We start from the raw sequence: 15,463 nt of genomic DNA, 5'->3' as shown, positions 1-15,463 counted from the left end.
GGGCTCCGGCACCTCCGTGTGGCAGAGCCGGGAACAGCCCCGGGGACAGCGACAGCGCTGGGAACGCTGTGGGGACTGTCACTGTGCTGGGAACACCGCGGGAACAGGGACAGCGCTGGACAGTGACAGTGCTGGGGACACTGTAGGGACTGTCACTGTGCTGGGGACACCGCGGGGACAGGGACACCGTGGGGACACCGCCGGGATTGTTGCTGTGCTGGGGACACTGCGGGGACAGGGACACCATGGGGACACTGTGGGGATTGTCACTGTGCTGGGGACACTGCGGGAACAGGGACAGCGCTGGGACAGTGACAGTGCTGGGGACACTGTGGCCACCCAGGCTCGAGGCTGCACAAAGTGGGCACCAGCCTCTGTCCCCTTGTGCCTCTGTCCCCTTGTCCCCAAGCCAGGCTGGGGATCCGAATCTCAGCAGCACCAGCACCCCAGTGCTGAGGACACTCCTGTGGTGACACTGCCATGGTGACACTGCCATAGGGACACTGCTGTGGGGACATCCCTTACCTCAGGGGACATCCCGCCAGCCCTGCCCTGCCCGGCCAGCCCCTCCCTGCTCCCCTGCCCTTTGTCAGTGCTTTATTTATTCCCAACTCCCTGAGGTGGGACAGGGGTCTCTGGGAAGGACAGGGGTCCCTGGGCATGGAAAGGGGTCCCTGGGAGGGAAAGGGGTCTTTGGGAAGGACAGGGGTCCCTGGGGAGGGGTCCCAGCTCCAGGGCTGGGCCAGGCTGTGCTACAGAGGGACTGGAAGCAGATGTGTCCCCTCCCCACAGCTGCAGCTCTTCCTGTGTCTCTCTTCTATTTCTTTTTCTTTTTATTTTGTTGTTGTTTTGTTTTTTAAAGATTGTAAATATAGATAGAGCTTTATTTTGTTAATAAGACGACGAGTAACTTAACCTGTATATTTCACATCCCTGTTTACAATCGTCCCTCCCCCTGGCCCTTGGCACAATAAAAGTGACTTTTTGGAGCAGAGAGTGGGGCCTGGGTTGGATGGGGACATCTCGGGGAACAGAAGGGACAGGAGCACCCCCAGAGCCCGGGGGGGGCTGCCCCTGCTCCAGCCCCAGATCCACCAGCCCCAAATTCCAGCTACCAGCAGCTTTAATTTCCCACCGAAACAAACACGGATGTGCCAGCAGCCCTGGGGGACATCCCTGTGCCCAGAGAAGGGACGGTCACCTTGTCACCACAGCCAGGGGCAGGGCACAGGGCCCTGATTGCCACCAGGAGCTGGATGGGTGGGGACAGGCAGGACAGACCCCCCTGGATGTCCCTGAATCCCCCTGACTCTGGGGGCAGAGCTGGGGATGGCGGGAAAAGCCACCAAGCCAAGGGGACAGTGGGGACAGGCAGGGGCAGCTGCGGGTGAACACCCCCAGGCTGGGCACCCCCCGTGCCCACCAGCAGCACCCCACTGGTGCCAGGGGCTCACGGCTGGCACTGCCCCTCTGCCCACAGCTGCCACCCCAAAGGGACCAGGGCCCCATCCCTGGGGCCACCAGGGACCTGGGACTGCGTTGCCTCGGGGGTGGCACCCAGCAGGGCAGGAGGGGACGCTGGGGCAGCCAAAGTGACCAAAGTGGGGCAGCTCTGGGGGCCCTCAGCGGCCGGGGTGACCCCGTGTCCCCCTCGGGGCCAGCGCAGGGGGAAGGGGCAGTGCCAGGCAGCAGCAGCAGCAGCAGTGCCAGCGGGGCACGGACCTGCCGGGCACCGGGGCCGAGCGGGGCTCAGCGTTAAGGCGGTGGTGAGGCTTCCTGGCATGGGCTGGGGCCTCGCCGGGGCCCTGGTCCTCTCCAGCATCTCATGGTCCAGTCTCAGGGGTGGCCAGGCTCTCCTGGCAGCGGTGGTGGCCGGGGCAGGGCTCCTCTTGTCCCCCTTGGCACCACGGCCGGGCTGGGCGAGGGGCGAGGGGGGCGCGAGGGCACGGCCAGGACAGGAGAGCTCGGGGTGGCCCCTACTTGGGGAGCTGCAGGGCTGTGACCACCGGCTTCATCTTGAAGTACTGTTTAAACCTTAACTTTGCATATCTGTAAAGACAGAGAGAGAGGAGGGGTGGCTCTGAGCCACTCGTGTCCCCTGGGACAGCCAGGATCCTCCCCAGGGACAACTGGGGTCCTCCCCGGGATCCTCCCAAGGATCCTCCGCAGGACCACTGGGATCTTCCCCAGGGACTGCCAGGATCTTCTTCGGGATCCTCTCTGGGACTCTCCCAAGGATCCTCCCCAGACACCATCGGGATCTTCCCCAGGATCTTCCCCAGGGACTGCCGGGATCTTCCCTGGGATCCTCCCCAGGGACAACTGGGGTCCTCCCCGGGATCCTCCCCAGGGACTACCGGGATCCTCCTCAGGGACTGCCAGGATCCTCCCCAAGATCCTTGGGATCTTCCCTGGGATCCTCTCCAAGATCCTCCCCAGAGACCATTGGGATCTTCCCCAGGATCCTCCCCGGGCTCCTCCCTCTCCGCCCACTTCCCTGGGAGCAAAGCCCGTGCGCGCTCACCGTAAGAAATTAAAGTCTATGGTGGAATATTTATCCTGGATCAGCCCCCAGCAGCCCCAGAGGAAATGGGACGCCTGCAAGGCACAGAACAAAGATCAGGGAACGGCCACGGGGACAGAAACCCCCGTGCCCCAGTGCCCAGGGCTGTGACAAGGACAGGACACGGACCCACAGCGGGGTTTCTGTGCCCTCCAGAGGCTGCTCCTGGCTGGAGCTGGAGCGAGGGGTGGCAGAGGGAGGGTGCTGGACACGGGGTGCCCCCCCGTGCTGCCCTCCCGGCAGCTGCACCCGGGAAAACAGAGAATATTTCACCCGAAATTTCCAGAAAATGGGCTGGGGCCGCCCCTGGCAGTCAGCAAAGAGGATTTCCTCACTCCAGCCGTGCCTGACCCCTCTGAAGTGCTGCCCAAGGCCACCCTGTCAGGCACAGCTGTCCCCAGCGCACCCCCGTGACCTTGCCCAGGGGCTCAGCGTCCCTGAGGCACTGCCAGGCCCCGTGGCACAGCCTGTCCCCGATGTCCCCAAGCCCCCAGGCTGGCACCAGCTGGAAGGCCAAGAGCAGAGGAGAACTCCCTCACTCCCTCATCCCCTGGGTCGTGTTTTCACACAACGAGGATGGCTCCTTCCTCCTCCTCACTCACCAAGGAGAACTTGTTCACTTGCACGTAGAGGGTCTCCAGCTCCTCCTGGGACACCTGGCTGTCACCTGGGTGGCCCTGGGTGAGCTCCTTGTAGGCCTGCAGGTAAGAGTGCAGCCACTGCAGCTGCGTCTCCTTGCTGGGGTAGAGGCCATAATCCACCTCCTTCACACCTGGGGGGACAGGGGGACACGGGGGGACACAGGGGGGACAGGGAGGGATTGGGTTCTCCATGGGGAAGCGAGGAGAGCACAACCCCAGCCAGGCACAAACCCAGGATCAGCCGCTGGCCCTCGGGGTGAGGAGCCAGGATTGGCACCCCAGGGGTATCCGGGTGCCCAAGAGCAGCACAGACCCCGCTGTGACCATGGGCAGCCCCATTTCCTGCTGTAGGATTTGGGGGGCAGCTCCCTCTCCATCCCTAGGGATGAGGAGACCCCAGGACAGCCTCCACCCTGGGACTGGGAATGCAACTCCCTCCTCCATCCCAGGGATGGGGAGATCCCATTTCCCACCCCGAGACTGGGAATAAAACTTCTGCACCCCAAGGGATGGGGACAACCCATTTCCCAACCTGGGACTGGGAATAACTCCCTCCTCCATCCCAGGGGTGAAGAGACTCCATTTCCCACCCCGAGACTGGAATAAAACTCTCTCCTCCATCCCAATAACAGGAACACCCCATTTCCCAGTAATAGGAACACTCAATTTCCCAGTATGGGACATGGAATTCCCAGTAACAGGAACACCCCATTTCCCAGTATGGGATTGGGGTATAACTTCCTCCTCCATCCCAGTGACAAGGGACACCTCGTTTCCCAGTATGGAACTGGGAATTCCCAGTAACAGGGACACCCCATTTCCCAGTATGGGACTGGGAATTCCCAGTAATAGGGACACCCCATTTCCCAGTATGGGAGATGGAATTCCCAGTAACAGGAACACCCCATTTCCCAGTATGGCACTGGGAATTCCCAGTAACAGGGACACCCCATTTCCCAGTATGAGAGATGGAATTCCCAGTAACAGGAACACCCCATTTCCCAGTATGGCACTGGGAATTCCCAGTAACAGGGACACCCCATTTCCCAGTATGGCACTGGGAATTCCCAGTAACAGGGACACCCCATTTCCCATATGGAACATGGAACTCCCAGTAACAGGGACACCCCATTTCCCAGTATGGCACTGGGGACAACTCTCTCCTCCATGCCAGGACTGGGGACACCCCGGGCCGGGGATGGGGGGACTTTGGGGGCCCCCAGGTGCTCCCCACCTGCGAACTCGTTGAAGTGGTTGCCGATGTCGAAGGCCTGGTAGTTGTAGCCCGTGTACTCGTAGTCGATGAAGCGCACGCGCTCTGCGGGGACAAAATCTGTCAGGGTGGGGACAGAGGGGGTGACAGCACGGCGATAAAATGTGTCCAAAATCGGGGGATATTCAGGGGAGTTGGACAGAAAGGTTGGGCCTGGTTGGCTCTGGGAAGATGTTAGGTTGTACTGGATCATGCGAAACTGCACCCGTATAATAATTTGATGACTATGATAAATGAAATGATTATGTTATATGATAAATTATATGTGATAAATATGATTATATCTACATTATCATATTTACAAGTATTATAATAGAAATATAAAAATATTTTCATTATATTTTATGTATTATCATATTTATAAATTTATTATAATTATGTTTATTATAATCTTTATAAATATTATAGCATCATATTTAAATAAATATAAATATATTTATATTATCATTCTATTATAATATGTATACATTTAGTATATTTATATTTATTATAATATTTATAAATATTATAACATGACATTTAAAGAAATAGAAATATATTTATATTATATTATCATTCTATTATCATATGTATAATTTTAGTATATTTATATTTATTATAATCTTTATCAATATTATAACATGATATTTCAACAAATATAAATATGTTTATATTATATTACCATTATATTATCATATGTATTAATTTATTATATTTATGTTTGTTATAATATTTATAAATATTATAGCATGATATTTCAACAAATATAAATATGTTTATATTATAGTACCATTATATTATCATATGTATAAATTTATTATATTTGTGTTTATTATAATATTTGTAAATATTATAACATTCTATTTAAACAAATATAAATATGTTTATATTATATTATCATTGTATTATCATGATTATAAATTATATTTAATTATATTAATTATATTAATTGTATTAATTATATTAATTATATTAATTATATTAATTATATTAATTATGTTTATTGTAATCTTTAGAAATATGATAATATCTATCATATTTATCACATAACGATGATAAATGATATGACTGTTAAATAAAATGATTGATTGGTAATCGGATATAATTATTGTTAAATGCAATGATTGATTGGTAATTAGATATAATTGTTGTTTAATTGTAACAAGAATAATGAGAAACTATGTTTGGGGGGTTCGATGGAAAATTACAAAAATCCATGCTTGGATGAAATCAACGTACACAATAGAACAGTATAAATTTAATAATTAATATGTAGTTATATAGGGATAAAAGTATAAAAATGTGTTTGTCGTGAATGCTTGTCAGAGCCAGATTTGGGTTTGTACCGCTGACACCCAGAGCTCTTCAATAAAAGCGCCTGCACAGAATCATTCTGTGCCTGGTGACAGTGACACCGCCGAGGGACACCGCCGAGGGACAGACCTCGTGTCCTGTCGTAGATGATGTTCTTGCACAGGAGGTCGTTGTGGCACAGCACCACGGGGGACCCCAGCTGCGACAGCGTCTCCTCCATCCAGGCCAGCTCCTGCTCCAGCGCCTCGGGGCTGGGCACGTCCCGCGGGAGGCTGCCCGAGGGGACAAAAGGGACAAGGTGGCAGCAGAGGGGACAAAAGGGACAGGGTTGTGTCTCTGCTGCCCGAGGGGACAAAAGGGACAGGGTGGGTGGCAGGTCACGGCGGCCTCACTGCTGGGGGACAAAAGGGACAGGGTGGCAGCAGAGGGGACAAAAGGGCCAGAGTGGCAGCAGAGGGGATAAACAGGACAGGGCGGCAGCAGAGGGGACAAAAGGGACGGGTGGCATCGCTGCTGCTCTCGGGGAACAAAAGGGACAGGGTGGCAGCAGAGGGGACAAAAGGGGCAGGGTGGCATCGCTGCTGCTCTGGGGAGCCACAAGGGACTGGGCGCAGCAGGGGGACAAAAGGGCCAGAGTGGCAGCAGAGGGGATAAACAGGACAGGGTGGCAGCAGAGGGGACAAAAGGGGCAGGGTGGCATCGCTGCTGCTCTGGGGAACCAAAGGACAGGGTTGCGCAGTGGGTCAAAGGGCGGGGTGGCATAGCTGCTGCCTCGGGGACCAAAAGGGACAGGGTGGCCGCAGAGGGACAAAGGGCAGGGTGGCAGCGCTTCTTTTCTCCCTGGGGCTCAGGGGCAGAATTGAGCTTCCAGCGTTTCCCTGGGGGCTCAGGGGCAGAATTTCCCCAACTTCCAGCACTTCCCTGGTTTCCAGTTCTTCTCTGGGGCCACAGGGGTAGAATTGCTCTTCCCTGGCTTCCAGCATTTCCCTTGGGGTTTTGGAGGCAGAATTTCCCCAGTTTCCAGCACTTCCCCTGGGGCCACAAGGGCAGAATTGCTCTTCCCTGGTTTCCAGCACTTCCCTGGGGGCTCGGGCAGAATTTCCCCAAATTCCAGAATTTCCCCAGTTTCCAGCACTTCTCTGGGACTACAGGAGCAGAATTGCTCTTCCCTGGCTTCCAGCATTTCCTTGGGGTTTTGGAGGCTGAATTTCCCCAGTTTCCAGCACTTCCCCTGGGGCCACAAGAGCAGAATTGCTCTTCCCTGGTTTCCAGCACTTCCCTGGGGCCACAGGAGCAAAATTTTCCCAGCCTGACTTCAAGCGCTTCCCTTGGGGGCTCCGGGGCAGAATTTCCCTCTCTCACCTTCCAAACGACCCCACTAATGACACAGAGCAGGGCTAACCAGGCTGGTTTTGGGGAGGGGACCAGGTTTGGTGCCCAGGCAGCCACCCCACCTCAGCCTCAGCACATCCCTTATCCCCAAAACCCCCACGCCCGCCCCCAAATCCACCCAGCGCTGGCTCCCCGGGCGCCCGGCGAAGCCCCCGGGGATGTTTTGGACTCTGGCAGCCCGGTGGTAACCTCAGCAGAGGTTCCAAGAAGAGAGCTCGTTAATGATTGCCTAATTGGCCTCGAGGAAGGCGCGGGGTGGGTAAAGTCTGCCCGTGGCCCGGCGGGTGCTGAGAAAATCCCGGCTGGCTCCTGATGCAGGTTAATGATTGCCCTGCCCGGGGTTCGTTCACCTCCTGCGCCTCTTGGGGCTGCCCCAGTCCTTCCCAGACACCCCAACTCCCAAACCAGCCGCCCCAAAAAGCGGGAGGGGCTGGTTGGAGGTGAGAACTGTGTGTGGTTTGATTTCTGGAGTTAATTGTCAGCTCAGCAGGGCTTGAGCTCGGGTTTATTCTGGGTTTAAATTCCCAGGAGGAGGAGGAGGATTGTTCCAGCAGTGGCAGGCTGTGGCTCCAGCTGGATCCTGCACAGACACATCCCAGAGCTCCAAAAAAGCTGAAATCCCCCCAAAACTGGCAGCGGGAAGGGGCTGCAGCTGCTCCAGGCGCTCTGAGAGGGATCCAGCCCCAAATCCAGCCCTAAATCCCCGCAGAGGCTTTACCTGGGAACCTCGGCCCCAGAGGGTGGGCAGGGGGTGCCCGAGGCAGAGCCTGGCTCTGCGGGATCCCTCTGCCTTTACCTGGCGTTGGATACCTTTGGGCTGAGCTCTGTCTTCACCAGGCTGAGGTATTTGTGCAGCTTCTGCCACAGGATGGGCCTGGGGAGGCTCCCGTTGGCGTGGATGGCGTGGACTCGGGCCATCTCCCGGGCCACCAGCCTGGCATGGAGCACAGCAGAGGGGTCAGGGGTGATCCCAAATCCTCAAAATCCCCCCCTGCGAAATCCCCCGAAGAGCTTTGGGGCTGTCTTCAGGGGGATTCCCTGAAAATCCCGCTTGAAACACAGGGTTAGCACAGCTGAGCCCGCATTCCACGTCAGGGATCGGCCTCTGAAGCATTGCAGAATTGTCATTTTCAGGGCAAATTCAGCCCTAAACTCTGCTTCCCGAGGAATTCCAGCTTCCTAGGAAACTTTAATTCCAACTTCCCAGGAAACCATAATTACAGCTTCCCAGGAAACTTTAATTCCAGCTTCCCAGAAAATCTTAATTCCAGCTTCCCAGTAAACCTTAATTCGAACTTCCCAGGAAACTTTAATTCCAGCTTCCCAGGAAACCTCTCTTCACAAAAACCTAATAAAAATTAGAAATTTGGTAGTTTTGACAACTCTGGCTGCAGTTTGTGTTAGCACAGCTGAGCCCTCATTCCACATCAGGGATCAGCCTCTGAAGCATTTCAGAATTGTCATTTTCAGGGCAAATTCAGCCCTAAACTCTGCTTCCCGAGGAATTCCAGCTTCCCAGGAAACCTTAATTCCAGCTTCCTAGGAAATTTTAATTCCAGCTTCCCAGGAAACCTTAATTCCAGCTTCCCAAGAAATCTTAATTCCAGTTTCCCAAGAAATCTTAATTCCAGATTGCCAGGAAACTTTAATTCCAGCTTCCCAGGAAACCTCTCTTCACCAAAACCTGATAAAAATCAGAAATTTGATAATTATGACAACTCTGGCTGCAGTTTGACCCATTCACCCCCCTGACCCCCATTTACCCCAGGACTGGGCACACCACTGACCCCACCCATGGCAGTCAGGGCAGAGCTGCAAACACAGAACAAACCCCCAGAAAACTGGGGGAAAAACTGGAGGGGCTCCCCTCAGGGCGTCCCACACACCTGAAGATGTGAGGATCCCTCACGTGGTCGGGTCCCAGCGCGATTCCTGGCAGGAATTGGTAGCAGAGCCCGTTCTGGAAGGCGCAGTAGAGGTCGGGGGCGCAGCCGTGGGCTCGGAGCACCTGGAAATTCCTCAGCTCCGTCTCCCTGTCCACCAGCAGCTCGGTTTTCCTGCCGTACACCCGCACCAGCAGCGCGTCCGCCATGCCCTCGTCCGTGTAGCAGGCCACCAGCTTGTTGGTGATGCCGTCAGTGAAGAGCTGGGTGGGCACAGACACAGCGGGGGTGACGCCTGGGTAAGGCTGGGAACAGGGGAACCCCCACGGCCGCTTCCCAGCTGGTGGGGAAAAACTCGTGGAAATGGCAAAAGTGAGGAAAAGGAGTGGGGCAGCACAGCCAGGAAAGCTCCTGGGGGAATAAGATGAGTTTGGGAGGACTGAGGTTCAGGGTTCTGCTGGTAGACGGGGTGGTTTGGGTGGAAATCCTGCTAATTTCACTTAGAACAGCTCAGGAACAGCTCAGGAACAGCTCAGCATGCAGAAGGGGTGGTTTGGCTGGAAATCCTGCTAATTTCATCTAGAACACCTCAGGAACACATCAGGATCACCTCTGCAGGCAGAGGCGGTGGTTTGGGTGGAAATCCTGCTAATTCTACCAGGAACAGCTCAGGGATATCTCAGGAATACCTCTGCAGACAGAGGTGGTGGTTTGGGTGAAAATCCTGCTAATTTCACCTAGAACAGCTCAGGAAGAGCTCAGGAACAGCTCAGCATGCAGAAGGGGTGGTTTGGCTGGAAATCCTACTAATTTTACCTAGAACAGCTCAGGAACAGCTCTGCAGGCAGAAGGGGTGGTTTGGGTGAAAATCCTGCTAATTCTACCAGGAACAGCTCAGAAACAGCTCAGGAACAGCTCAGGCCAGAGGTGGTGGTTTGGGTGAAAATCCTGTTATATTCTTCACCTGGAACAGCTCAGGAAGACCTCTGCATGCAGAAGGGGTGGTTTGGGTGGAAATCTTGCTAATTCTACCAGGAACAGCTCAGGCATATCTCAGGAACAGCTCTGCAGGCAGAGGTGGTGGTTTGGGTGAAAATCCTGTAATATTTTTCACCAGGAACAGCTCAGGGATATCTCAGGGACAGCTCAGACCAGATGTGCCACCTCACGCTTGGCACAGGAGCAGCCCCGGGAACGTCTCCCCGCGGGGGAGGAGAAAAATCAGCGTCAATTGGCACGAAATTCAAAAAATAAATAATAAATAAACGACCCAACGAGGCTGAAAACAAGGCCGGAGCAAACACCACCTCCCATCCCCTCCTCCGATCCTCCCCGCGGGCCGGGGCGCTGATAGGCGGGGACGTCGCTGCTGGGGACATCTCGTGTCACCGCTCTGATGGCTCCTCGCAGATGGAAAGGGAGTTTTGTTCTCCCGGAGCTCCGCCTTGGCCGCCTGCCCGCGCACATGCCGGGGCTGCTGCCGCCCTGCGCCGGGCTCCGCGCCCCCATGCCGCCGGGATTTGGGCACCTCCGGGGCACCCCAGGGGGTTTGGGGACGTGTCGCCCCACAGGAAACCCCTGTCTTATTGTCCTTGTGCCAGTTTTGGGGTGCTGCGGCTTCCCCTGGGCAGGATTCCTTCATCCTGCTGGGTTTTTGGGCATCTCTGGGGCACACGAGGGGATTTAGGGACGTGTCACCCCACAGGAAATCACCCCCATGTCAGCTCCAAACTGGGCACTCTGGGCTGCTGCAGGTCCCCACGGGAATGATTCCCTCATCCCACTGGGATTTTGGGCATTTCCAGGGTATTGAGGGGGTTTGGGGACGTGTCACCCCACAGAAAACCCCTGTCTTATTGTCCCTGCGCCAGTTTTGGGGTGCTGTGGCTCCCCCTGGGAAAGATTCCCTGATCCCACCAGGATTTCAGGCACCTCTGGGGCACTGAGAGGATTTGGGACTCTGTCACCCCATAGAAAACCCGTGTCCCATTGTGCCAGTTTTGGGGTGCTGCAGCTCCCTATGGGAATGATTCCCTCATCCTGCCGGGATTTTGGGCACTTCCAGGGCACTGAGGGGGTTTAGGGCTCTGTCACCCCACAAGAAACCCCTGTCCCATTGCCCCCCAGAGTTCCAGCTCCAAACTGGGCACTCCGGGGTGCTGTGGCTCCCCGTGGGAATGATTCCCTCACCCCTGTGGGATCGAGGAGCTGGAGCAGGAGCGGGGAGCCGCGCAGCTCAGGGATGGGACGGATAATTTTAGACATCCCACTCAGCAACCCACGCTCCCCTATAGGGTTCCTATATATAGGGCTCCCCGAGCAGCCTCCCAGGGGAGACTCCAGGCACTGGAACGAGACCCTCCAAGCCAGACAGGGCTGCCTCCCCCATCCCACAGCTGGATTTGGGGTGAGCAGGGCGAGGCCGCTGCCCCTCAGCTGCAGCCGAGCCTTCTCAAGCTGCTTTTCCCCGAGCTGATAATCTGGGTTCACCCTGGGGCTCAGCTGTTTCCTCCTCTTGTCCTGCCAGGCCCCAGAGGTTGAAAATTCAGGCAGCTGAGGTGTCACACCCCGTCCATGCAGGTGTCACCATGGGCCACATGTGGGTCAGCCGCAGGTGGGCGACTCCACATGGAGTGAAATTCTCGGCGCTGCTTTGTTTTGCTGCCCCACAGCCTGGGCAGCCCTTTCCAGCAGGTTTAATGGGATTATTGAGCCTTATCCCCCCTGAATTCCAGGCCACAGGCTCTGGAGACGCACACGTGGCTCCTGGGTGACGTGCAGGGACTCGCTGGCTTTGGGGGTGGCTCCCAAGGGTGGCAGTGGCTGCCTGGGGCATCCCGGTGCTGTTCCCAGTGGATCCAGGCTGCCAAATCCTTCCCTCCTGCAGCCGGGTGACAGCAGGGACAGAGGGGAGGAGTGGCACTCCATGAACTTTGCAGGGATTAAACGCAAAGCGAGTCCTGTGCCAAAGCGCTGGGGCGAGGCAGCAAAATCCAACTGGTGGTGCTTCTCCTGCCAGGAGAATCCCTCAGCATGCCCAAAACACCCCCGTGCTGCTGCCTCAGCACCCCCAGCCTGGGCTGGCCACAAGGAGGGCAAATTGTCACCAAATCTGGGCTAAAAATGTCCAACACTGCAGGGCAACCTCGCATGGCTTTGGCTCTGCGGCGCTGCCGCTGTTATCTCTGGTTGAGGGATGGATGGATGGAATCCATGGATGGATGGATGGATGGATGGAGGGATGGATGGATGGATGGATGGATGGATGGATGGATGGATGGATGGGTGGATGGATGGATGGATGGATGGATGGATGGATGGATGGATGGATGGATGGATGGATGGATGGATGGATGGATGGATGGATGGATGGATGGATGGATGGAATCCATGGATGGATGGATGAATGATGGATGGATGAGGAATGGATGGATGGATGGATGGATGGATGGATGGATGGATGGATGATGGATGGATGAGGAATGGATGGATGGATGGATGGATGGATGGATGGATGGATGGATGGATGGATGGATGGATGGATGGATGGATGGATGGATAGATGGACAGAGGAGTTTGCGCTTCCCTGGGAGCATAGCGGGCTGACTCAGCTGCACGGACATTCCTCGGGGATGAGGAGCAAGAGCTCTGGGAAGTGAGCACAACCAGGAGCTCACAGCAGGGCAGCCTGAGCTCCCAGATCCTTCTTGCCGCGTTCCTGAGCCCCGGGAGATTTTCCCGAGCTACCGGCACAGCCTGGTACAGCCCCTGCGAGGTGCTGGGAGCGGGGCAGTGCTCCAGGGCACCAGGCAAGGAATGGGATCGCTAATGGGAACCAGCTGAGGCCCCTGGCCCGCTCCATCCCATCCCGAGCGGCTCCTGCAAGGGGAAACGCGGGAGGAGGGAAAGCAACCGAGGGAAATGCAACGGGAGGGTTTTCCCTCAACTCCTGAGTGTTTTTCTTTCTTTTTTTTTCTTTCTTTTTTTTTTCAATTAAAAACGCACGCCCGCACACCCGAGCTGCTGAACACTGACCCCTGCGAAGCCTGGATACCGCAGAGCCGGGGTCCCTCCACAGCCACCGAGCTCTGCAAGCAGAGCGAGACATTTCCTGCCCCGGCAAATTCCAGCTCCCAGCTTCCTGCCCGCTGCCATCTGCCCTTTCAGATGGCTTTTCCTGCAGCTTCTTGTATTTAATTACACTTGGCTATTAATACATTTTTAATGACGGGAAGCGTGTGCCTTCGGAGGGGACACTCGCTCACGTGCAGACGTTTAAGGGCACGCCAGTCCCAGCCCCTCCACGCTCCGGTGCCCAGCGCCAGGGCACAGCCGAGGGCACCGGCACCACCAGCCTGTGCCGCCCCAGCCCTGGCCGGAGCGATTCCCACGCCAGCCCAGCTCTCCCAGCAAAGCCCTGGCTGCCCCGCACAGCCGAGCCCTGACCCGTGCCAGGAGCCCGGGACTGGTGTCCAGCTCCCACCTGAACTGGGGCTCAGCCCACGCAGCCCAGGAAATGTGGGAGCCAACAAATATCCCAAACAAGAGCGGCTCCCGGCAGCGGTCCCTCCTGCGGGCAGCCAGCCTGGGGACACTTTTGGTACCCACCGCCACCACTCGGTGACCACCCCAGGGGTTCCTAAACCTCGTGGGTGGGGTGCGATGGGGGTGTCATGCCTTTGCACAGCTGATGAACCCCCGGTCATGCTCTGGGTGCAGAGTGGAGACCCAGGGCTGGAAATACGGGGTGTCACATCCTCTGGGGCACGTCCCATGGTGAACCCCACAGCTCGCCCTAAGTGAACCCCACGGCGTCCCTTGGGTGAGCCCCACATTCCCCCTCGAACAGATCCGGGAGCCCGCCGGGTTAAATCCCACAGCCTCCCTATAGCCCGCAGGCTGAGCCCCACAACCCCTCTAGGGCAGACCCCATAGCCCGCAGGCTGAGCCCCTCAGCCCCCCGTGAGCTGCCCCCACACCCCTTTGGGGTGAGCACCGCAGCCCGCTCAGACAGACCCTATAACCCCACACCCGCCCCCCAGCCGGGCTCCGCAGCCCCAGCGGGCGATCCCCGGTGAGAGCGGCCGCCGGTTCGCGGGGTGCGGGCTCAGGCTCTCCCCCGTACCTTGGTCTTCACCGTGGCCGGCTCCCAGGCGGGTCTCAGCCGCCGCACGATCCGCAGCGCCCCGGGCAGCACGTCCCCCTCGTCCACCGCAATGCCGAGGTGTGGCACGGCGGGGGTCGCGCCGCCGCCCCCCCGCTCCGGCCCCGGGCAGTCGGGGCAGCGGGCGGGCGGTGCGGCCATGGCCAGCTCCGCGCTGCCGGAGCCGCGGCCCATGTGCCGGGGGCTGCGAGGGGCCGGCGGCCGCGGGGAGGAGCCGCCGCCGCTGGGAAGCCATGAGTCACCGGCCCGCCTCCCGCCCGCCTCCCCGGCAGCGGCGGCAGCGCCCGCACCGCCACCGGCACCGGGACCCGCATCCTACCGGCACCGGGGGCAGGGGATCCGCATCCTACCGGCACCGGGAGCAGGGGATCCGCATCCTGCCGGCACCGGGAGCAGGGGATCCGCATCCTGCCGGCACCGGGAGCAGGGGATCCGCATCCTACCGGGACCGGGGGCAGGGGATCCGCATCCTACCGGGACCGGGGACAGGGGATCCGCATCCTACCGGCACCGGCACTGCGGGTGGGGGATCCGCATCCTACCGGCACCGGCACTGCGGGCAGGGACCCGCATCCTACCGGCACCGGGGACAGGGGATCCGCATCCTACCGGCACCGGGGGCAGGGACCCGGATCCTACCGGGCCCGGCACTGCTGGTTCACATCCTACCGGCACCGGTACCGCGAGCGGGGACTCGCATCCTATCGGCTTCCTGGACAGGGGATCCGCATCCTACCGGGCCCGGCATCCCTGGCAGGGCGGGACCCGCATTCCCCGCACGCTGAGACCCGGGCGCAGCACCCGCACCCGATCCGCACGGGCACCAGCGGACCCTCACCGGGACCTGGGCAGCGGATCCGCGCCCCGCCCTCACCGGTATCAGCGGACGGGCATCCCACCCGCCCCGGGACCCCAGCGCCCGACCGGGACCGCATCCTGGGCAAGGAATCCGCACCGGGATGGGGCATCCCATCCACCGCGTCCTGGGCAGCGGAGCCCCGCCCGGCCGGTACCGGAACCAGGAGCAAGACCCCACTGCGCCACAGCTGCTGTCGGTGCCTCCGCCACCCATTCCCGGAGCCTCTCAGCCGCCCCACACCGAGATCCCCCCTCCGCACCTGCTGCCGGTGCCTTCCCCATCCATTCCCGGAACCCCAAAGCCGCCCCAGAGCATCCGAAACCGGGACAGGCACCGCCCCGCCACACCCCGCACCCCAATGCCCACCCATCCATCAGCTGAACCCCTCCGCCATC

At 57.7% G+C, this 15,463-nt stretch overlaps 1 protein-coding gene across 2 annotated transcripts; it reads right to left on the bottom strand.

The window, feature by feature from the left end:
* Positions 1-883: 883 nt before the first annotated feature.
* ETNK2 (ethanolamine kinase 2) lies at positions 884-14,383 on the bottom strand. Of its 2 annotated transcripts, none has more exons than XM_030965965.1 (8): positions 14,171-14,383; positions 9,049-9,308; positions 7,959-8,096; positions 5,900-6,042; positions 4,439-4,522; positions 3,166-3,335; positions 2,525-2,598; positions 884-2,049 (listed from the first exon to the last, which is right to left on the bottom strand). In XM_030965965.1, the coding sequence occupies exons 1-8, from the start codon at positions 14,381-14,383 to the stop codon at positions 1,977-1,979; spliced, it is 1,155 nt and encodes a 384-aa protein (XP_030821825.1). In that variant the 3' UTR covers positions 884-1,976. The 2 variants fall into 2 exon arrangements, with proteins under 2 accessions (XP_030821825.1, XP_030821826.1); XM_030965966.1 differs by lacking the exon at positions 14,171-14,383 and adding an exon at positions 9,862-9,936.
* Positions 14,384-15,463: the final 1,080 nt, after the last annotated feature.

Source organism: Camarhynchus parvulus, chromosome 26 (genome assembly GCF_901933205.1).
Source record: "Camarhynchus parvulus chromosome 26, STF_HiC, whole genome shotgun sequence".
Taxonomy (NCBI): domain Eukaryota; kingdom Metazoa; phylum Chordata; class Aves; order Passeriformes; family Thraupidae; genus Camarhynchus; species Camarhynchus parvulus.
This window is presented reverse-complemented; position numbering and strand designations above follow the sequence as displayed.

What these genes read in the sequence shown, in the direction of transcription:
- ETNK2 (XM_030965965.1), bottom strand. Translation starts at nt 14,383, where the DNA reads ATGGGCCGCGGCTCCGGCAGCGCGGAGCTGGCCATGGCCGCACCGCCC. An exon ending in CATCTACGACAGGACACGAG is followed by an intron (nt 4,523 to 5,899) that starts GTCTGTCCCTCG and finishes TTGTCCCCGCAG; the next exon opens with AGCGCGTGCGCTTCATCGAC. An exon ending in AAGTGAACAAGTTCTCCTTG is followed by an intron (nt 2,599 to 3,165) that starts GTGAGTGAGGAG and finishes TGTGCCTTGCAG; the next exon opens with GCGTCCCATTTCCTCTGGGG.